The sequence below is a fragment of the Mixophyes fleayi genome, chromosome 9 (genome assembly GCF_038048845.1).
Source record: "Mixophyes fleayi isolate aMixFle1 chromosome 9, aMixFle1.hap1, whole genome shotgun sequence".
In the NCBI taxonomy this organism is placed as follows: domain Eukaryota; kingdom Metazoa; phylum Chordata; class Amphibia; order Anura; family Limnodynastidae; genus Mixophyes; species Mixophyes fleayi.
Window position 1 is genome coordinate 17,555,792 of NC_134410.1, and position 24,221 is coordinate 17,580,012.

Genomic DNA, 24,221 nt, shown 5'->3' on the forward strand with positions numbered 1-24,221 from the left:
TTCACAGCTATTTAGTCTCTCACACATGCTTCTTTTGGGGTGCCTCTCAGAGTGGATTCCCGCAATTCTGCATACTCGACTCACTAGCATGTCTGTCTGACTGCATCTTGCCAAAGTCTCCATTTCTACACTGCAGTTCTCAGCAGGCAAAGAGAACCTCATTGAGTTGTGGATCTTCCTGGAACTCAGGTGTGGCTCTTGGATGTCAGTTTCTAGCTCTTGAATACATACTAGATATAGTGGAATCCTGTACTGTCCTCTACTCGCATCTAAATGCACTTTTCACACATTTCGTGAAGCATAGTCCCTCCCGCAATGATACGGTGCTCTGTAAGCAAGGGTCTAGTATTAAAACAAGAAACAAAACCTGAAGGTAAGTGCTTGGCCTTAAGGGTGATGTATTAGTTATTCCTAAAGCACAATCTTGAGGTCTAACTCTGGTGGGAACTTAACTTTGTCAAACCAGGAGCTGTCCTTCCCCTTCAACTGAGGGACATTTTTTAAATGTTCTGGTTGCACTTATTAATGTGGCCCTAGCACAGAGATGATCCCATTCATTCAACATCACCCCACGGGGTATATTTACTAAACTGCAGGTTTGAAAAAGTGGAGATGTTGACTATAGCAACCAATCAGATTCTAGTTATCATTTATTTAGTACATTCTACAATATGACAACTAGGATCTGATTGGTTGCTATAGGCAACATCTCCACTTTTTCAAACTCACAGTTTAGTAAATATACCCCCAGGAGTAGCAAATAGACCCATCATCTAAAAGGTGCATTACATTTAACAGTATTATGACACATAGAACAACTAAAACTAGAGTACAATTTCATCCAATATGAAAAGACATCTTAAAACATTCGCAAAAATAGATGTTGATTATCCCACGTGATATTTTATGCTAACCCTAAAATTTAGACGAATTTCTAGGAGAAATTAAAGTATGAGAGCGCAAGATCAAATAATTACATTTTGGGGATATAATAGTTGCTTTTGTATGTCTTCCACTTGTTTATTCTGTGTTCTTGTGTTTCCATTCTGTTTAACATTCTGTTCATGAGGAAAGTTTTCAAGACTGTTTCAGGAAATATTTACCCTGTCTCACAATAAATTGTGCAGGTTTTACCAGCATAATTTGGCTTTACGTGTTCCCAGCAAGGCATTCCATGGATTACAAGCAAATGGGGATTTCTTAGATTGTAGTGAACATCTGTAAAACAGCCTGCATTGAAAATTTCACTTATCCCTTTAATGCAAGAATAACTGTTTCCTGATAGCAACATGATGTTAAGTGAGCTAGTACAGTAAACATATGATAAGATTAGGGAATATCAGCCACATTTGTAAAAAGGTTTTAAAATATTATAGAAAAAATACTCAAATCATTACAGTTAGGAAAATGATATTGATTTTACAATATTCTCAATTTCCTGATAGTTGCCATTTATGTTTGAAACAAAAAACACAGATGTAATCTCTTTTGCAGGTAGAACTACTACATTGTCAAGTACTACTGCAGCATCCACTACCACTGCAGCACCCACTACCACTGCAGCATCCACTACCACTGCAGCAGCAACTACTACTGCAGCACCCACTAACACTGCAGCACCCACTACCACTGCAGCAGCAACTACTACTGCAGCACCCACTACCACTGCAGCACCCACTACCACTGCAGCATCCACTACCACTGCAGCTCCCACTACCACTGCAGCACCAACTACGACTGCAGCACCCACTACCACTGCAGCACCCACTACCACTGCAGCACCAACTACTACTGAAGCACCCACTACTACTGCAGCACCCACTACCATTGCAGCACCCACTACCACTGCAGCACCAACTACTACTGAAGCACCCACTACTACTGCAGCACCCACTACTACTGCAGCTCTCACCACTACTGAAGCACCTACTACTACAGCAGCACCCACTACTACTGCAGCTCCCACCACTACTGAAGCACCAACTACTACTGCAGCACCCACTACAACTGCAGCACCCACTACCACTGCAGCACTCACTACCACTGCAGCACCAACTACTACTGAAGCACCCACTACCACTGCAGCACCCACTACTACTGCAGCTCCCACCACTACTGAAGCACCCACTACTACAGCAGCACCAACTACTACTGCAGCACCAACTACTACTGAAGCACCAACTACTACTGCAGCTCCCACTACTTCTGCAGCACCAACTACTACTGAAGCACCAACTACTACTGCAGCTCCCACTACTACTGAAGCACCCACTACCACTGCAGCACCAACTACTACTGCAGCACCAACTACTACTGAAGCACCAACTACTACTGCAGCTCCCACTACTACTGCAGCACCAACTACTACAGAAGCACCAACTACTACTGCAGCTACCACTACTACTGAAGCACCCACTACCACTGCAGCACCCAGCACTACTGCAGGTCCCACCACTACTGCGGCACCAACTACTACTGAAGCAGTAACTACTACTGCAGCTCCCACCACTACTGCAGCAACAAGTACTACTGAAGCCCCCACTACTGCTGCAGCACCAACTACTACTGCAGCTCCCACTACTACTGCAGTACCAACTACTACTGCAGCTCCCACTACTACTTTAGCTCCCACAACTACTGAAGCACCCACTACTAATGCAGCACTCACTACTACTGCAGCTCCCACTACTTCTGCAGCACCCACTACTACTGCAGCTCCCACCACTACTGCAGCGCCAACTACTACTGCAGCACCCACTACCACTGCAGCACCAACTACCACTGCAGCACCCACTACCACTGCAGCACCAACTACTACTGAAGCACCCACTACTACTGCAGCACCCACTACCATTGCAGCACTCACTACCACTGCAGCACCAACTACTACTGAAGCACCAACTACCACTGCAGCACCCACTACTACTGCAGCTCCCACCACTACTGAAGCACCAACTACTACTGCAGCACCCACTACTACTGCAGCACCCACTACCACTGCAGCACCCAATACCACTGCAGCACCAACTACTACTGAAGCACCCACTACCACTGCAGCACCCACTACTACTGCAGCTCCCACCACTACTGAAGCATCCACTACTACAGCAGCACCAACTATTACTGCAGCACCAACTACTACTGAAGCACCAACTACTACTGTAGCTCCCACTACTACTGCAGCACCAACTACTACTGCAGCACCAACTACTACTGAAGCACCAACTACTACTGCAGCTGCCACTACAACTGCAGCAACAACTACTACTAAAGCACCAAATACTACTGTAGCTCCCACTACCACTGCAGCACCAACTACTACTGAAGCACCAACTACTACTGAAGCACCAACTACTACTGCAGCTCCCACTACTACTGCAGCACCAACTACTACTGAAGCACCCACTACCACTGCAGCACCCACTACTACTCCAGGTCCCACCACTACTGCGGCACCAACTGCTACTGAAGCACCAACAACTACTGCAGCTCCCACAACTACTGCAGCTCCCACCACTACTGCAGCTCCCACTACTATTGAAGCACCTACTACTACTGAAGCCCTCACTACTACTGCAGCACCCACTACCACAACAGCACCCACTACTACTGCAGCTCCCACTACCACTGAAGCACCCCCTACTACTGCAGCTCCCACAACTACTGAAGCACCCACTACTAATGCAGCACCAACTACTACTGCAGTTCCCACTACTTCTGCAGCACCCACTACTACTGCAGCCCCCACTACTACTGCAGCTCCCACCACTACTGCAGCACCAACTACTACTGCAGCACCCACTACTACTGCAGCACCCACTACTACTGAAGCACAAACTACTACTGAAGCTCCCACAACTACTGAATCACCCACTACTACTACAGCACCCACTACTACTGCAGCTCCCACTACTATTGAAGCACCTACTACTATTGAAGCCCTCACTACTACTGCAGCACCCACTACCACCACAGCACCCACTACTACTGCAGCTCCCACTACCACCACAGCACCCACTACTACTGCAGCTGCCACAACTACTGAAGCACCCTCTACTAATGCAGCACTCACTACTACTGCAGCACCCACTACTACTGCAGCACCCACTACTACTGCAGCACCAACTACTACTGCAGCACCCACTACTACAGCAGCTCCCACTACTACTACTGCAGCACCCACTACTATAGCAGGACCCACTACTACTGCAGCACCCACTACTACTGCAGCATTCACTACAACAGCAGCTCCCACTACTACTGCAGCTCCCACTACTACTGCAGCTCCTACTACTACTGCAGCACCAACTGCTACTACAGCTTCTACTACTACAGCTGGACCCACAACTACAGCAGCACCCACTATTACTGTAGCTCCCACTACTACTGTAGCACCAACTACTACTGCAGCACCCACTATTACAGCAGCTCCCACTACTACTTCAGCACCCGCTACCACTGCAGCTCCTACTACTACAGCAGCACCCACTACTACTGCAGTGCCCACTACTACTGAATCACCCATTTCTACTGCAGGACCCACTACTACTGCAGCACCTACTACTACTGCAACATCCACTATTACTGCAGCACCCACAACCACTGCAGCATCAACTACTCCTGCAGCACCCACTACTACTGCATCTCTTACTACTACTGCAGCACCAACTACTACATCTGTTTCCACTTCAGCAGCTGCCGCAACTACAGCAGCTTCCACTACTACCACATTATCAACTTCGACTTCTTCTCCCACTACTGCAGCTCTTACCACTACTGCTGCAGGTACTACTACTACTGTTGCGACAACCACTACTGTAGCACCCATAACTACTGCAGCAACTAAAACTACTGCTAATATTGCTGTTGCACAAGCGGAAGGCAATAACTGTAAGTATAAAGTCTTACAAAATGCCTATGCAATTAGAATTTTGTTAATTCTTAAATTTGTGAATTCTTAAAATTTTGTTTTGGGTGGAGTTCGTTAAGACAGGATAAAACACATACTTATACTTATCTTCAGTGATGCTGTAGCTGGCATTTCACAGTTTTAACAGTACTCTGTATTGCAATAATCTCTCCTACTAAAGCCAGCTTGTTTAAGCATGGCGAATTGGTGCTGATGCCCACTCCCTGTGAACTTCACATTCACATGAATAGGTAGTTTGCATACTAGTGGCATCGACAACTCTGCTACCTGTTTAAATCACGCAAGCATTGATAGGATAAAGGATTGCACTGCTGAACCTTGCAGCCTTTGAATCTGGTTTGTCAGATCAAGGAGAATGCTGTCCTGAAGGTATGTACACTACAGAATATGTTGGTGCTATATAAATAAATGATGATGATGATGTACAGCTTTAGTCTTGGCTGGAATTCTTCATAAAACGATAGATTCAGAAACCTACATACAATTACCATTTTAGAAATAGGTAGAAAGCCATTGTTTCAGGTAGACTGAGGTGGGTATATTTTAAAACAAGTTGCTTATGGTAATGATATAGTGGCTTTACCAAAATACTTGTCTTTATTTTAATACTTATATTACAGTATATCTTACAATATACTTTGTCAATATTAGGTGAATTTTTTGACATATGCTCTGCACGGTATGATACATGCCATTATATTATAATACAGAAGCTTATAATTAATAGTTTCAAAACTATATTAAATACCTATATGTTTAGCACCATTATTGAGATTACTCTTTATTACAGTTCCATTCTGGGTCATCATCCTAATTGCACTGGCCTCCATACTCGCTTTGTTAATGGTGATCGGTTTAATTTTTGTGGTAAGTGCCTGTTTCAAAATATTTTGTGACTAAATAAGGTTTTATTATGTCTTTCATGATCTACTAATCACTTGAAATGTCATGGATAGTTTTTTTTAGAAATTGCATAACCCGCTTATCATAGTATTTTTTTAAAGCTCACACCGTTCTACACTCTGCTGTATAGAGAATTCACCATATCCCTGCAAACTGAGCTTACAATCTATTTTTGGGGACCTGGAACACAGGCAGTATAAGTGACAAGAAGCTGACACACAGGCATGGACTGGGTAGTCAAGCAAGGCTGTATATCAGAGGTGTCCAAACTCAGTCCTCAGGAGCTACCAAAAGGTCATGTTTTCGGGATTTCTGTCTGTAGAAACAGGTGGAATAATTACTGACCCAGCCAAGTAAATTAAGTCACCTGTGTATGATTAAAGAAATCCTGAAAACTTGTACTTTTGGCAGCTCTTGAGGACTGAACTTAGACACCTCTGCTCTAAATGTTATGGATGCAGATTACAACAGCCCCATTGACAAACCTAATGATGTTGCCACCTATAAACTCCTCATATTCTCTTCTGCCTTTGGTCTTCCCTGGCGGGGCACCATCTCCCACCTGTTGTGTTGGACTCTCCCTGAACCTCATGTTCTCCCATCTCTGTGCCATCCAAAGCTTCTCTAACCCAACCTTCCCTGCTTACCTTCTTCCTTACCTTGCATCTTGTACCATCACCTGCACCCAAATCCGTTTGCACACAGCAATACTTAAACACCTTCTTCGATCATGTCCTCTCCTTAGTCTCATTGTACCACTCCTCACTCCTATGTCTAGCCTTTGTTGCCCTGATGCAGCTGTCTCTTTCTGTAGTATTAAACTCACCACAGCCCTATACGAGGCAGCTCCAACCACAACACCTTTTCTTTGGTGATCAAAACCCTTCCCTGGCACTTTAAACAGACCCACCAGCTCCAGTAGTGCTCTTTTATTGCTGAGTGATAATGGACAAAATATAGGTCCTACGCTGATTATCTCCACTACAACTCTATTTTATCTTCTTACTACTCTGCCCTCACTCATCAAGCAAACTTACTTAAGCTCCAAATATAAAACGAATTGTTGCCCCCATTGCCTCCTTGCAACGTAAAGTTCACTTCTATGCCCACCTCCCCCTTCTTCCCTCAATGCTCCCTACTCTGAGACTCTTCAAAGGCAAAATTTATACCACCCATCAAGAAATTGCTTCTCGCAAGATCCAGTACCACATACCCATCTTCTCCTTTCCTCCCCTAAACCCTTCTGTTCAATCATCTAAATAGGGTGTAGTTTTAATTCAAAATTTATGATGTATGTAAACAGAGTAAATGTTGCCGTCTAACTCAGTGCTACTAGCGACTTAATACCAAGTCACACAACTAAAATTTGTTAGACTTTTGTATCTCTTACGGCACTTTCATACATCTACTGTTTGATAGCTACATTACAGCAATATTAATTCATTTATGCTTCATCGTTATACAGATTGCATCTTGTGTACGCTTCTCAACCTCATCGTACAGTGTTACCAGGTACCCGAGCTACTTTCCACACTTTGGATGGGGGAACTCTGCAAATCGAGTCAGAGACCCGGAGACAGGGGCACAAAGAAATAGAAGAAGCATCCCAAATCTGTCCCAAAGAGATGAACATGAACTGCGCTCAAGACCACAACAGCATGGGCAGAATCCAACTAATTAGCCTGAAATGTTTTTAGCACCCATTGTAGTCATTGCTGCTTATTTTCATGTAGAGACTGTAAGAGGGGCATTATCAAAACAATACCACAATTGCCAGCATTAGGGTTAAGTGAATTGTATTCTTTTGTACAAGCTTCACTACTTAGGGTGCACCTCATCCCCTGTACACCTTCTATGGTGGTACTCTTTTACCATACTCCACCCTGTTACTGAGCCACTGTTAGTGGGGGTCCTGCAAACCAGTTATCCAGTGTGGGGGTCCTGCAACACAGTTATCCAGTGCAGAGAAAGCTGTGAGCACTGCTGGGCTCCAATGTTTTAACTGTTGAAACAGCTGGGATGGGGGATGGTTGCAAATGCAACTACAAAATGTTTTGGTGAAAGTTTCTGTCCATTCAAAAAACTTGTTCACTATTTACAAACTGAGCTACAAATTCAATCTCCTAGTGTACAATCACATATTAAAATAAACAGCATAAACCGTGCGCTTCCTATAACCCATTGTAGTTCACCAAATAATACCTTTCATTAGTTATACTCATCTGATTACTTGCTCAAGAGCTGCAGTCTATTTGTGCTTATTTTAAAGGAACCAGCAACATTTATTTCTGATTTTCTATGCCCCAACTGAAGCAAAATGGTCCCCATTGTTATTAATCTCCTGCTTTATGGTGGAAATAAAGCAAATAGTAATCACCAGACTGAAGCAAGAAACAGAAGTTGAACTCTTTGCCCCCTTCCACTTTCTTGGCATGATTTCAAGGATCTGATAAATTAATTGATTTCAAAGTGTAAAGCAACAGGAAAGATAATGACAGAGTCCTGCATATCATCTTATCAAATGGTGTTGTCTATTAAACTATAAAACAAACAGTGGCTTATAACAAAAGTGCTGTCCTTTGCATCAGTTTATATTTGCTTAAATAATTGATATTTATTAATTTATATGTACTATACTGTAAATACGTGTATTTATATTAGCAGATGCATTCTATTTTCTGAAGAAGATACAAACAATCTATATTTGTTTACACCAGTTTACTGATTTATATTAAAAACCTAATGCATGCAATGAAGCCTTTATTGTTATTTCATGATTAAAGAACACATAAAGGAAACTGTAGATTTTTTTTGCCTCTCACAGTATATACGTACGTACGTATATATGTACATTTACCCCCTAAGGTTTACTACTTCCAGAGCAACTTAGAGATGAGGAAAATTTTCAAAAACTGTTCCGCAGAATATTCTCCTCATATCATATTTGCCTGCGGAATTTTTTACTTTTCAGAATCAGAATTTGACCTTACATGTTCCAAGAGGGAATTCCACTTACCTTCTCTATTAGAAAAGTGTGGCGTGTCCGGAAACTGTTCTGCAAACTCCTAGGCGTAGAGAGGTAAGGCATCAGCCAGGCAGGGATCCCGAGGAAGTGAGACAGATTGCTGCAGTGTCACAAAAGTTATCACTATCAGTCAGCAGATCTCTGAGATATCAACAATACCTTCTACATTAGGTTAAGTGTAACAGAATACTGCAGTCCCTCAATGGGGACTATGGTCTGGGCCAATTTATCAATTTTTCAGCTCTTGACCCATCTGAAGATGGCATTAGCCGTTCAATCCTATGAGAAGGGCATCGCAGGAGAAGGATCTTCGAATCCTTATCCGGTAGGCTTTTTGCTCTCCCCAGGGTTTACTAATGAAACTGACTCTGTGCATGCATGACCACAGAGTCACCAGAACAGCCTCTGATTGGATGCGCTGTCCTGGCATGAATTGCTTGATAAATGACCCCAGTACTTCGTCTCTTATTGCTGAGAAAATTGGCACAATAATGTAGGTGCCAAATTTTGAGGTGGGTCGTAAATAGATAACTTAGGCATTTAACAAAACTGAAAGAGGACGGAAAACCCTGGATGTATTCCAATGTTGATAATGATTGACCAGGGAATTCAGCAGTAGAGGGCATACCTGGCTGAATAGGGTATCCAAGGATTGGATGCTAACATTATGTGATTGGCTAATGTCTTACAATGGATGCCCTCTTCAGATGGCATGCTCTGCAGCTGCCAAGTTTACAATAAATAAAAGTTTTGCAAAGCAATTATCTTAACTGAGAAGCGAATATGGCAAATTATTTTGTAAACTGGACTATCTCTGTTTGTGAACACCATTAAAACCCCTTGATATAACGCAAGTTTTATTATAGGCTTAAATTGCACTTAAATTGCAGGCAAAGATGTAATGACAAGATCAAAAAAGATAATTGAAATAATTTGCTTACCATTTCATTTACACAGTACATTGTATCCTTATTAGCTAAATTGAGCATAGATTCATGGATTAATGCAGACATAGACACACCATCCTTGCTGTATCGGCTCTGGCATTTTGTTTGAAGCTACTATCGTGTTAGATTATCCCTTTAATTTATTTTGGCTCTTTTGACCTTCTTACACAAAATGGCAAGTTTTACCTTCTTTTCGTATAATATAACACATGAACGTGAGCGGACACTGGTTCTGCTTTTACTTCATACGATAACTAGACGTGCTGCATGCATCTATTGCATTGGTGTTCTTGCTGTTTTTTATATGGAATCCATGCAATTTGCTTATTGAAGAGCGTTTTGAATCATTTTATTTTTTATGGTTAAATGTAGGGCAAAAATAATATTTTTTGCTAATTGATTTAGATATTATCAAGCGTGAATACTATTAATTTAATGTCAGGGCTGGATAGAGGGAAATAGGTCTATTTATTAAATGTTGTCAGGAAAACAATACTATGAAAGGGACGTAAGAAGACTAATTTCCCAAAAATCTAAAAAAATAATTCCAACTGAAAATGAACGTATGTGCGTTATTATAAAATATCTCAATTTATTAATAAATATAATTATGTTCAACAAACTTAAATAACAAATAAAAATAATCACCATCATTAATAAGTATTGAATAAACACACATAAATGAAGGTGAATTAATATTTAATTAAATAAAGAAATATAAAAATGCAATGTGTAATCTACAGCAAACACGGGTCTCTCATGAGAGATAGCCAGTCCTAATTACGTTGATTATTAATATTAATTTTATTATTAATATTAATTAATTGGGCACTGTTACCCGATGTCTCCAACCAAAACTGGAGTCGCCATCCTGTATATTATCTTATTTAATAAATGTGAATACTATTAATGTAATATTGGGACTGTTTGCAGGGAGGGCAAATGTAGGTGCTATTGATTTAATGCTGGGGCTGGTTGGGGCTTTATATGATTCATGTATCTACAAACTTCATATAACGAGACAAACAGCAGCTGCTTAAGATTGCAGCGATAGAATGAGCAACTCTATATCATCATCACCCTCATCACCATCAGCAAGGAGAAGAATGCTGGAGGTACAATTTATTTATTTTTGGGATTGTCATCTGGTTTGCAAGGTCTTGAGTGTTTCCCCAAAGGAGATGCCTTTCTATATGTTTGATCATGTCAGAAGTTCTGTGCTTTGTTCCCTGGTGACCTTGACTGACCCATTGTGCACATATTATGCACTTAACCATTGGCTCTAATAAGTGTCACTAAGGCTTATTGTTTGGTAGTTGATATCTATTCGCATCTAACCACCTTTGTGTATGGGATGAGAGTATGTGTTTAGCATCATCATCCCTTTCAGCTTGACTATCACATTATAATGCTACTTAGTCATCATGAAATGGTAATTTCAGATGTAATCTTTGTTTCCACCGCTGCTGCTGTAGTAACTTACATATTGTCTTCAAAGTATGTACAAGTGTGACTAAATAGAGACAAAGATAATGATATAGATTCACAAGTTTCATTATCCTCTGGCCTGCCAACATGTGCTACCCGGTGCATAATTTAATGTGTTTGACTCATATTTAATATGAACACTGCTGTTGCTTAAGAAAAGTTGTTTGGGGGGGATACATTCCTTACCACAAGTCTTTATTCTCTGCAAAGTCATTTACAATCAATAAAATAGACTTGATATGTAGATTTACAATTTAACAAGGGCTTTAATTAGACATACAGACCAACTAGTGGTTAGAGATGGACAAAACTTACAAAACAATAACTGTGGGGAAGTCCAAGTTTGGGGGCTCTATTCCACCATCCCGCCCACGGATGGATTTTGTCCCTTGGATGAGAATGTTGGGAGGTATGTCCTGTTGGCTGTTACCTGCTTTCACGGAATGTCCCGATGTGAAGAGCTATAAGGTTGGGAGGTATGAATCTCCTTTGCTAGGCAAAATTGAGCAAATGATATGTTTGAGGTGACAGCTCTTTTAAGATGTAAGTGAGGCTTAAGCAAGTAGTATCTAAGGTAAAAAATGTAAAAGTTTGGAATAATAAAAGGGGATGGCCCAAAAGCGATTGTAGGTGGGACTGAAGCTACATTTTAAATATTCCACCGTGCATATTTGGCCATTTCCCATCTAAGGAAGTGGGTATGTACCTTTTTATGCACAGTGCAGGCCAGACAAGTGGGCAAATTCATGTAGAATAAAATACGCTGCACCTCCACACATCCTGTGGTTAGTAAATGATCCCTAAGGTATTGGAATAACTAAATAACTATATATGTTTAATCCTTTGGTGTGATCTAACTCTGACTTAACTAATCAAACAATAAAAAAGTGTAACTTGTTTTATGCTGCCCTAGGCCTAGTTATAGCTGGAATCTTAAGTAAAATTTTCAGTCCCTCTAGTACAGGTGTACATGAAGGCTCATGTTTTATTCATTTTTTTCTCCGCTCGAGGAAAGAAGCTGTAATATCTTTACTGACAAATAAAAATGATATATTGAAATGTCCAATGTTTATTTATTTAGTGTGCAACAGAAATATGTGAACAAAATGAATGTATGAGAATTATAGATGTTCAAAAATGAAAGACAATTAAAAAAAATTACAATTACTTGCATTCGCCATTCACATTTCGTATTTGTCTTTCATGTTAAATTTGCTGATTAAATGTGAGTTTCAGCAGTCAAGGTTCACGATCATTGTTGATGGTTTTGACATTTTTTTTTGGTAAATAGAAGATAAAGGTTTAATAATAGAAATAATAATAATAAATAATAATAATAATAAGGAAGAAAATGAAGATGATTCCTGTGGATTGAAGAGAACAAGAACAGCCTTGTGGATTGGAGAGATGAAACATGTCTGTATGTGTTTAGGCTTGGAATAAAAATGGGAATGAGGACATGCTTGAGTGTTTATTAATATTTAAATATTTTAATTATGTGTGTGTATTTTTGATTTTTACTATTCTATGTGGAAATACTGGTCCCAGTTGTAAGGGCATGCTGGCACTTGTGCCTACATGCACAACGAGTTAATGGTCACCAACGCTTGCTGGTGCCACAAGCTTATATTCTATTTTTAAAATATTACCCCAATCTCCAAGAACCACCAAGGCAGTTGGGAAAAGCACATGGGGGAGATTGTGGGACCGTCTCAGCCTACTATAGTATGGTACTGGTTGTGGCTTTTGCACAGTAAGTGCATGGTGTTGCCCCTCCCCCCACCCCCAATCAGCTGTAACCAGCCTAGGCTATGAGCACTGGTGGTTTGTGCAATATTTTTACATTTATTTTACTCACCAGTCATCATCATTGACTTGGGTTAATAATAGTATTCTGTCAAAAGATGTTAAGATGTGGGTTCGGTTAAATGTAATGTCTGACACATGGATTTGGTGGAATGTGGTTGTTCAATACTCGGGTTAGTGACATTCCTAAAATATTTTGAAATCTTACAGGAATTGCAGGTGGAATTTTTATTGCCACATCACTATTTCTATTCAGACGGAATAATCATCTCCACCCTGCCTCAACTGCACTAATTATCCTTCCCAGAGGATTTGAACAATACTCGCTTGCAGCTTGCTGGCATATATGTAAGGAAGAACGGCAGGAATTTTACAGATTCACAGATATCTGCAGTTCATTGGTTAATGAATCCAAATTGACAACGATAATCTTTCAGTACTGGAACCTGTCTTGTCTGCTTGCTGTGACTATAAAGACATACAATGACTAGGAGGTATTGGTGGGGGATGTCTACCAACTTGCTAAATCCTTTAAGTAAAAGGGGTTATCTCAAAGTTGAGGGATCATCTAAAGAGAAATGGAAAAAAGCTGTGTTTTGTATGACAAGCTTTATACACTGCTGGCATCAAAATATACTATGCTCCTTGTGTGGCTAAATTCTGCTAGGGGCTTATTTTAATTTTCTAGTTATATAGCAAATCTTTTCCACATACTGAAAATGCTCTAGAATGTCCAGCTACTGAGTACAACTGATTCCCTTTATAGAACTAGCCCAGGATAAAGTATTTATAACACATGCAGCCTACCTCCTTTAAAACTAGGCAGTGCTGTGCTGTATTTTAATAAATAATTCAGTTTATTTATGATCCATTGTCTAACTTATGCAGCCCACCCTATCAAAAATTGGGACAGGGCAGCACTACATTGATTATAGAGTGGTTCTAAAAATGTATTCCCCACTGTTCAGATTTTGATTTATTCAGTTATCCTTCTACAAAATACTCTGTAATTTCAAATAAAAGAAAACTGTAAAACAATGAAAATGATTGATTATATAAGTATTAACCCATTTTCAAATGAGCAATCTCAGTTGTGGTTGCATCTGGCAGGAGAGGGTCCTCATCAAATATCTTGCTGAGCCTTGATGCAGAGAATGAATTTGATAAAGACTCTGGGTCCCATCTGCAAAAAAAAAAAATGTGACCATCGCATTTTTGACCAACATTTTTCACAAGTTATAAAATATTTATAATCCAGTACTACTACTCTTTCAATTAAGAGCCACAAGGGGCCCACTGTTACTATGTCCACGGAAATGAACCGAGGCGTCAACTTTATCCACTTTTTTTAAAAATTTGCTTCATCCAATGCTGATAATCCGACACTCCTGAGTCCTGACACATATATATAAGAATACACATAAGGCATCAAGAAGGTAAACTAAACTAATTTGCAGATGATCTGTTGTTATACATATCTGAACTCGGGCATCATAATCATTGATTTAACATTAATAAATATGGGAGGATTATGGGATTTTCTATAAAACTGGAAAATTCAGTGGCTTCCTTGCCACACAACAAACTTTTAGTACACAAAACCATACCAAAAGGGCAAATGATTTAATAAAATACCTGATATCCAACTACTTATAAAAAAAAATACAAAAATACTAAAATACAACATGAATATATTTATTAATAAGGTAATGAATGAACTTAAGAGTTGACAACACCTTCAGCTGCCACATTTGGGATGAGCAAGCTTTATAAAGATGATAACTTTCCCCAAGCTCTTATATCTTTTACAGGTCTCGCCTGTTTTATTAAGTACTACAGTTGTTAATCTCGTTAACACCATATTTTGAAGTTTCCTGTGGCATAACGAATGACCTCGTATTAGTCTAATTAAATTTCAATAAGTAAAGCAAAATGGGGAATCAATTTTCCAAACTCACTAATTTACATTTTTCGAGCACATAAGCAAAATAAGGATGATCTGGATCATATAAGTTCAAAATTGACATGTTGGTTGCCCCTTATATGGGTGACAATAGGCATTAAATCAATTAGGTCTATATTAGACCATACCTCAATGCAGCCACTTATGTGCAGGCAAACTATATTGGAACTTCTACAAACCAATGATATGCAGTACAAAGCCATTGGATTATTGGTTAATGATGCCCCAAATAAAGCAATTGCTTTACATTTTTTACTTTGATCAATCTAAATTGAAAGTGTGTTTTGTAGTAGTTGTCCAACTTTCCAACTAAATCTCTAGAAACGCTAATGAGCAAACTGATGTACTTTCTCAATAATTATCACTAGATGACCCCATGCAGCACACCTCTTACCCCACAGAAGACATACAATGGGACATTTGATTCACACTCTTGTCCTTCAGCATAGGTCATGCTGATGGAGCAAATCTTTATTATTGTTTGCGTGGGGAATCCTGTCGCAGAAGGTGGTTCTGGGCACAAGTGGCAGATTTGCTAACTTATGTTCCGCTGGCTTCAGAAGTTTTGTATAGAATATACACCAGCTAGGCTTACAAACTGTAGGTTAAATAACTGTTAGTAACCTCAGGAGTAGATATACAATTTATTTTACACATGTGGCTGGATGAATATCCAGCTGTGTGGAATCTTTTAAGGAAACATTATTCCATTGGCTTGAAATGGATTGGCTGGAGCCAACGATGGACAAGGAAACACAAAAACGTTATATTCTTTTTGTTCTTCACAATTTAAATAATGTTTCTATAACTATATCTATATTTTATTTTCTATTAATGGCTAAGTCAAATAAAAAGAAGATTAAAAAAAGAACAAAAAGATGAAAAATGCCTAAGGTGGAGAATACCTTTTATAGCCAGTGCATATCTCAATTGTTATCACAGGGAAAAGTTTCAACCTCAGTTTTCTTGGAAATTCATGTAGGTTTTGTTTACCAACGTTACAGAACCAATTTTTTGTTATCAATGTTTTTTTTCCTTTTACCCTGATCTGTATTTTAATATATGAAAGAGCAGTTAATATCGGAAGTTAATTGCAGTGTTGGCAGCTGCAAGATGCAGATATGCCTACTAGGTTGTAGCATGTAATTATTTTCTCTTTGATCTGATTTATTAGGTACATAATATTCCTTTGTACTTGTGGTATGTAAACCAACAGTACAACATTTGGGAGTTGCTACAGAATTAAACTATGACCTGGGACTTAGAACCATGTTCATCATGACGGTTGATTGAAAATTAATATTTTTTTGGCCCCCCAAAAAAAAGGGTGTACAAAAGTTTGAATTGACTGTACATCAATGAACTCTAAGCTGCAAAAAAAAATTGCTCAATATTATGCTAAAATTATTAGTGTGATCTGAAAATAAAAGGAAATGTGAATTTCCACACTCTAGACTGGCATAGTTATAATTACTGTATATTTTCTGCCAACTTCTTACCATAATAATCATTGAAGGAGCAAACAGCTTAAAAAGCATTTGTTAAAATACTCTGTGATAGTTCATTACTATTAACGTATTGGGAAAACAATTTAAGCCAATAAACACAATAAATGCATGTAAATGTGCATAAAAGCTCAATAAAAGGTATCAGATTCTGCAGGACAAAAAAAAATGAACAAAGAGCAAAAAAGGTGGAAAACACCCAAGAACAAAATAGAGAAATTAAATACATTGATGAAACCTCTACTAGAAGATAATTGAGTAAGATTTCACTGTAAATTAGAAGGGGTTACAACATAAATGATTATTGACAAGGATTTTCAAATTTAATGAAAGAAAACAAATATATTTGACATCTAGATAGCACGTAAGCTGATGTTTTCAATGTTACAGTATATTTTTAGCAATTTGTATTTTTATTTAAGTTTAAGAATTCTTTGCTTCTGTCTTTTGTTTTATCGAGACATAATATGTAAATCTGTTTGGCATTTGAGAAACTTGAATTCTTAATAAAAACTTCAGAAAAACTAGAGTTTATATTAAACTTCATAAAATTAAAATACTATCATTTCTTTATATATTCTGATATTGTTAAATCAAACAAAAATAGTATTTCTAATTGCCTAAAACCGAGCAAATTAGGATGATAACTATATGGAATTTCACTGGTATCGTGGTAATTTCTGGTCTAGTGGGCTCCAGGAATCTGTGCAACCCACAAATCTGACCCTGGTGTACTTATTAATTACTAAATGGTTCAATTTTGTGTTAATACTGATCAATTCTAGGTCTACGCAAAATTCACTGTCCTACACTACTACTAGATTTTTTTCATAGTCTGCAAATTAATTCATTAAATATTCTCAACTTCAATGGCAAATAAACATGTCACTCATTTCTCTAAAAATATTTGGGTACTTTACACAAAACAGAAGGTAAGACTCTTAAGTACACTATTCTTGATAAGTCACTTTATAGAATAATATGTTATTTGTATCACACCAAAATCATACTTGGTCAGTACATAAAATAAGGATAAATATTTATAAGTGTTAATGCTAGTAAACATTTATTGCTGTTAATCAATTTCCTTTAAGACAGGCAAAAACATATACACACATTATCTCATTTTATTATGCTCAATACAACAAGCTGAGCAATCTTCCATCCACCAAGTGTCCCGTAGTCACAAGTCATTCTTACAATTATAGTTAATGTCATACTTAGTGTGTCACAGCTCCTATACTATGAATTACGTCTATTTAAACTAATTGCTTTAGCAGACAAATTTAAATGCCCATGGATATCTGTATGTCACTGATCAGTGTCACTTATGGGCTGTCCCTTGCCTAGGTCAAATTCAGATAAAACCCCTGCACAGTTAATTTGCAAAGCATTTGGTTTGTTGATACTCTCCTTGGATATTTAATGGGACTGAAGGACTTTTATAGAACATACAACATGGGGACCTCAAAGTTTATTGCGTTGACTTGGTTTCTGCTATTGTTGGCCATGCTTCCTGGCACAGGTAAGGTGGATCATCATCATCATCATTTATTTATGTAGTGCCAGCAAATTCCGTAGCTCTTTACAATTGCACTTTAGACATAGATACAAAATAATACTGAGTCAGAAACAGGCGCAATAAGTGAAGAAAGGCTGCTCGTCGGGATATCAAAAAATAGGTCACACCATCAACCTATAAACAATATCTAACAGCAAATAGAGACATCACAACAGGCGCCAATCTAAAAAAGAATCCACTAGAGACCAATATAATGCCAGAGGTCAGAAAAAACTGGCACTTATACAAAACACTCTTCTGATATAAATGAACCAAACATTTAAAGCCAGGATTTCATATTGACAAAGATAGGGTAAAATAAAATGACATAAAATAAAATAAGTTGGGAATAGATTACAAAACTCCCATAGGGTAAATATGTAGTTAATAAATGGTCTCAATCAAAATAAAATACAACAAACAAAATCAATAATAACGGTAAGTACCATTAAAAAACTAATGGTGTTGCAGATAAACAGGTAATGTCTATGTTTGACTATGTAAGATATGGCATCTGCCAATATATAGTGAATGTGTTAATAGTAACATAGCTACAATAATGCAAAAAATATATTATATATAACACTTAATATTACCAATAAGTTATGACAAATGTAGGTAGATTAATGTATGGAAATAATATAATGGGGCAACAGGGGGGTTCTAAATTAAACTTGCTTCTAAAAAAAAGACCAAAACCTTGATTTTATAAGAATGAGTAATTATGTTCCCAAATCCAAGAAGCAATATAAATTTTACTTATTTACAAGTACAATGAATCTCAATCTGAACATGAATTTATGTTTCATGTTAGATTTGTTCTATACTCTTCTCCTATCTAGAAGAGTAGCTTATTCACTTTTTGGAGAAAACAGGGTCTCCATAATTCTGCTTAACTATCTTATTTAACTGACTTTATGATGACTGGAACTGACTTAAACAAGTTCTCCTACAAATTTAACTTTAAATACATTGCTTTCTCCTTCTGCTTCTTTCTGTGTATTTTTGCCACGTATTTGAGTGATGCGGTAGAATTGTCTTTTTTTGCTGCTCTTGGATATGTAACTGTTTTGTTGTTCTCTCTCACTTAGGGCTAGATTTACTAAACTGCGGGTTTGAAAAAGTGGAGATGTTGTTTATGGCAACCAATCAGATTCTAGCTGTCATTTTGTAGAATGCACTAAATAAATGATAACTAGAATCTGATTGGTTGCTATAGGCACCATCTCCACTTTTTCAAACCCGCGGTTTAGTAAATTTAGCCCTTAGTGTTATTTAGCCAAAAACAATATATAAACAGGGATCTAAACTATTATAGAACAAAATATATATGCATGATTCTACAAATATATATGTAAAGATACTTAAAAAACCAACATCATTTCGTAATGTATGCAATATTTTTATAGTCATATTTACTGAGTTTTCAGCTAGTTTTCAATGTCAACTTTAGACAGAAATAGTAAATATTGCTTGCAAAATACTAATTTATAGCAATACAGTAAGATTTAAAATTTAAAATGGTAAAATAAGTTGGTTAGATTTGCTTGTATTTAAGCTGATCTAATTGTAATACTACATCAAAGAGATTGTTGGCATGTACTATTATGGTATTAATTAGAGATGCTAGAACTAACTTGCAGACAAAATTATGTTAAAAGAAACTAAACGTTTGCCGTTGTCGAACTGGGCCATTTCAATTGAATTTGAACGGACAAGAATAGTTACAGTATTTCTAGTTAATGCCTCAGTAGCACCTGCCAACACTATCCTTGATGTAATTTTAGCCGACAGTTTAGATCTTTTTTTAAATGATTTAATTTAATTTCAGTGATTCAAGTTCAAAATTGCCTTTTGCATTGAAATTGCTGAAATTACTATACAATGTAGCTATTTAAACTCAAATTTGATTGCCCTGCTCAAATTTTGCTCAAATTTGTAGTCTATCTAAAGTTCAAGAATTTATTGCAAATTTTCCAACTTTAGAACCAATTCGACCACTTTGAAACAATTTCAAGCATTTCTCATAATCCCGTGAAATTTTTTTAATTGGCATAGTCGCTCATTGAAAGGGCATTTCATTCAAAATTTGTTTTAAATTTGCTCACATTTTTCTAAAATTTTTAGTCTATGTGAAGTTCAGGAATGTATCGCAAATTTTTCAATCATAGCACCAATTTGATAACTTTGAAAATATTGCAAGCATTTCTAGTAATAATGTGAAATGTATTAATTAGCATTTTCTCTTATTGCAAGGGCATGTTCATTAACATTTTGCTTAATATTGTATGCCTCTTTAGAAAAGAAAATAACTGCTGTATAAATACATTCCCTTTAAATATTTACAATATTTTATAGGTGTAGTTTATGTATTTAAATTACCTTTAAACCTTGTTTGACAGGTCAGTTTAATGAAGGGGCCAACGGAGCCTTTGTTTTTGGCCCATTAGACTTTCTGGTATAGTCTCATGGAAAGGAAGGACCATAAAATGTATTTATCTCAGGCCCCTGTTGTTCTGAAAGATAAAAGACCATTTGATTTTTAGTAAAGAATCTCCTCTTCTAAGAAAGCTAACACTACTAACCTCAATGTAGCCTGACAGATTAAATATAAAACCTTCGATTAATCCTGATATTAGCAAAAAAACTTAATATGAAGCTCAAAATATCCAAAGTCATAACAGAGCTCTATATTTGCCAAATTATACAAATAAATAAAAAAGGCTCACACAATATAATTTTCAACAGTAGCAACATAATCTTTTCAATATATTGCTTTTGTGTTGGGCTGTTGCCTTGCAAACAGTTGGTATACTTGATGATTTTGAGATACATCAAGTTATCCCCAGTGTTTTTCAATGAAACATGGGACCGACTAAAATATTTTGTACCTTAGACCCAGTAATGACTTAGAACAGCCATGTCTTCTGGGACTGCTTCTTTCCTTAGCTGTGTTCTCTTATTTTCAAAATTAAGCTGTGTTGGACTTGTGGTGACCATATACAATATACAATTACAATTACATATACAATTGAAGAATAGTTTTATAAATCTACAGTTACAACACTGAGCAATCACAAATGCTTTCCTTTTTTATTTTATATTGTAAAACACAATAACCTATATGAATACGAGGATACTTTTACGTAGCAGCATAACCATATTTAATACATTTCTCATAAACAGACATAGTAGATGCAATCGGACATAGATTTAAGTTGGGCACATGAGTGCAGATTTGGTAAACTAATTTATGCATATTTAATCATATGTACTCCATGCAGCCACATCCTGAAAGACCAAAATTATATTTAGCCAGATTTGAAGTGACCAGTGAAAGTGGAAAATCTGGTTGTCTGATGATGTTTATCTGCACATGTGTGAGGTTATTGACTGCCCTGTGTTGAAAGCAGAGCACTCAGATGAACAATATGAATCACTCACTTGGTACAGTGCCTAAATAGCTGGATCTGTGTAGCTGTCAGAATCAGAGTGATTGGACCCTGATGTAGGCAGATTTTCTTGCCTAATGCACAAACCATAAGTTGCTGATTTTTTGGTGCTCCTCCAGTGTAATGCCCATGGTGTTATAACTCTTTGAAGCTGATGCAGAGATGGCTGAAAAACAGGAGGAAATTACTCTTAAAAAAAGAACACAGAAATATAATGTATTTCCATCCAGTGGTGGAACTGCCTTTGGTGCACCTGGAGCGGTTCACTGGGGCCCATGGAGATAAAGGGGCCCACTGCATGACAGATGCAGAGGGTCGGAACTAGTAAGCTGTGGGTCACAGTTCCCTCCTCCCCACTTCCCTGCACCGGGGCCCACAGGGGCTCGCCAGCTCCGCCTCTGTTTCATCCATATGCAGAGCCAAACATATCTTGAGATACATTCGCCTCCTCATCAGCAGCTAGTATAGTTGGTGCAACAGATACGCCCCCTAGCAGGCATATATACGCATGTTTATGCAGGTCTATATGAGTCATGATTACGCAAACATTAAACTATATATTTTTGTATTTTTTACTATAAGTAAAGTAATTAGACAGTTGCGAATTAATATTGCAATGAAATACCCTTCAAAAAACACGTGGACTGCACAGGGAATATGTGCTAGATTGGCTAGTTGGCCCGGCACATTCACATATACAATGTAGATACCAGATTGGAAGCAGCACAAGCAATGAATTCTGACTTTGTTATTAACATGCTGTTCTCCATCTACACTGAGACAGAAACTCTATCCTGGAAATGCAGTGTTAGGAAGTTTAGGGTTCTTGGTTTGCAATTTTGTGATTTAAGGGGAAAAATACATACATTACCAATGCTGGTCTCCTGATTGTTCCACTGTGTCAGCCAAGTTTTATGCAGAGTAAGAGAAAGACCGATTTTCAGGAGCGGTTTATAGTTTCCCGAATTAAATGTTTCATATGCATTTTATTACTATATTGGTGCCAATATAATCCTCAAATTGTTTAAATGAGTCATTCAATTGAAACTTAAATAGCAAAACACGATCTTGTTGTACCAGTTTATTTAATTAAGACCAAAGTGATTCATTTGATACAGTAATTACCTATTCAGGACTGTTGAAAATAATTGTAGATTGACAGTAGGCATATTATTCATGGGGTGGTCCATGTATAATTTATAAATACAGAATGGTGAATCATTTCCTAAAACTGAGGACATAAGATGAAATTCATATATACGGTTCAGACTGGGTCTCCTTGCGTACGAACACTATTAGAGCCAGTATAGGCTAGAACTAATAGCTGCTTACTTGCTAGCTGCTTTTAGATGTAGATATCCTTAGATCTAATAGTATTAAGTACAGAGGAGACCCATCAGACCCTCTTCTTACTAGAAAGAGTCTCAAAGGGTTAATGTATGAGTTAAAGCTGGATGTATGAGTTATATGTCATATAGAGGTGTGTTTGACACCACCATCTTCCTACATCACTTTGACAGGAGCCTTACTTTATTACTCTGTGCTGTTGGAGGACTCTGCTTCTTTCACTATCTAAATCGAGTGTGTGGATTCTTACTTGTCTCCATTAACATTCCCCCATGATGACACTGCCCCTGTTACATGCAACATGACTACCAACTGCCCTGATTTAGGTGGCATAGTCCCGATTGGGCACTGCCATCCGGATCGAGATAGCTTTGTCCAAAAAATTGAAATTTGGGAGGTATTTCCTGTTCACTGCTGCTCTGGGGCCACACCTCCATCATGATGTGGCCAAGCCTCCATCATGGTCATGCCCCATGTACTGATTCCAGCCACTCGAAAGTTGGACGGACGGCACAGAGGTGAGGAGGGGTCTGTTTGGTCAAATTTCTCCAAGGCAGCCTCTCCCCCAAACATTCGGCTCTGAAACAGTCTGGTCCACGCATGCTCAGAAGAGCCACCCACTCTGCTCTGTTAACCATACCTTCATAGTTGAAATATTATTTCAATATAAAGTATTAAAAAAAAGTTAAAACAATCCTTATCCTAACTCATTCCTATCCTACAGCATGACAATAGAGTGCAACACATTGGACATAGGATACATATCTTGAATTCTTCTCATGTATGCAGTAAAATATATGTGAATGTCAAATAGAAAAGAGGTTACTTCTAAAGTATCTAAAGGCCTCATATTTATGTTCCTACTCCCAAGGCTATTTCACACCTTCCTTCATAGCAATTTTTGTAACCCGCTACATTATAACCATACACAGCTGCTACATACTACGAGGGGACAAGTTATAAGATTTAAATGTAAACGTTCCTCTCTGGAATTTTGACAGATCTTGTAAAAAATACATATATTTGGTATCATTAGATTTTATCTGGGAATAAAATAATTTAAAGAGGTTAGCAATTGACTTTATGGAAAAAAATATATTTATTTTCAATAGTCTAGGAAACCTTTCTTGCATGAAGTAACCAATTTAAACTTTAATGGATAGACTAAGGAAAAAAGATGTTACTTCCAGTGAAATCAATGTATCACAATAAAGGGGAAATTAGTTTGGCCGCAAAGTGTTGACAATCTTCTAGTCACAAAGGGGTTAAAAAGTAATTTTCATATGATAAATGC

At 37.9% G+C, this 24,221-nt stretch overlaps 1 protein-coding gene and 1 long non-coding RNA gene across 2 annotated transcripts in view; one reads left to right on the top strand and one right to left on the bottom strand.

Moving 5' to 3' along the window:
* The first annotated feature begins 315 nt into the window (after nt 1-315).
* The window catches only part of LOC142101400 (uncharacterized), a 64,160-nt gene continuing 40,254 nt past the window's right edge, over nt 316-24,221 (top strand). Inside the window, exons 1-5 of the mRNA XM_075185863.1 lie at nt 316-373; nt 1,495-4,890; nt 5,721-5,797; nt 7,299-7,513; nt 20,256-20,275. Coding sequence (XP_075041964.1) covers nt 316-373; nt 1,495-4,890; nt 5,721-5,797; nt 7,299-7,513; nt 20,256-20,275 — 3,766 coding nt within the window. The remainder of the gene's footprint in view (nt 374-1,494; nt 4,891-5,720; nt 5,798-7,298; nt 7,514-20,255; nt 20,276-24,221) is intronic.
* Nucleotides 12,360-22,539, bottom strand: LOC142102100 (uncharacterized). The gene is made up of 3 exons (XR_012679202.1): nt 22,447-22,539; nt 20,511-20,644; nt 12,360-14,282 (listed from the first exon to the last, which is right to left on the bottom strand). It is a non-coding gene; the product is annotated as an uncharacterized LOC142102100 (long non-coding RNA).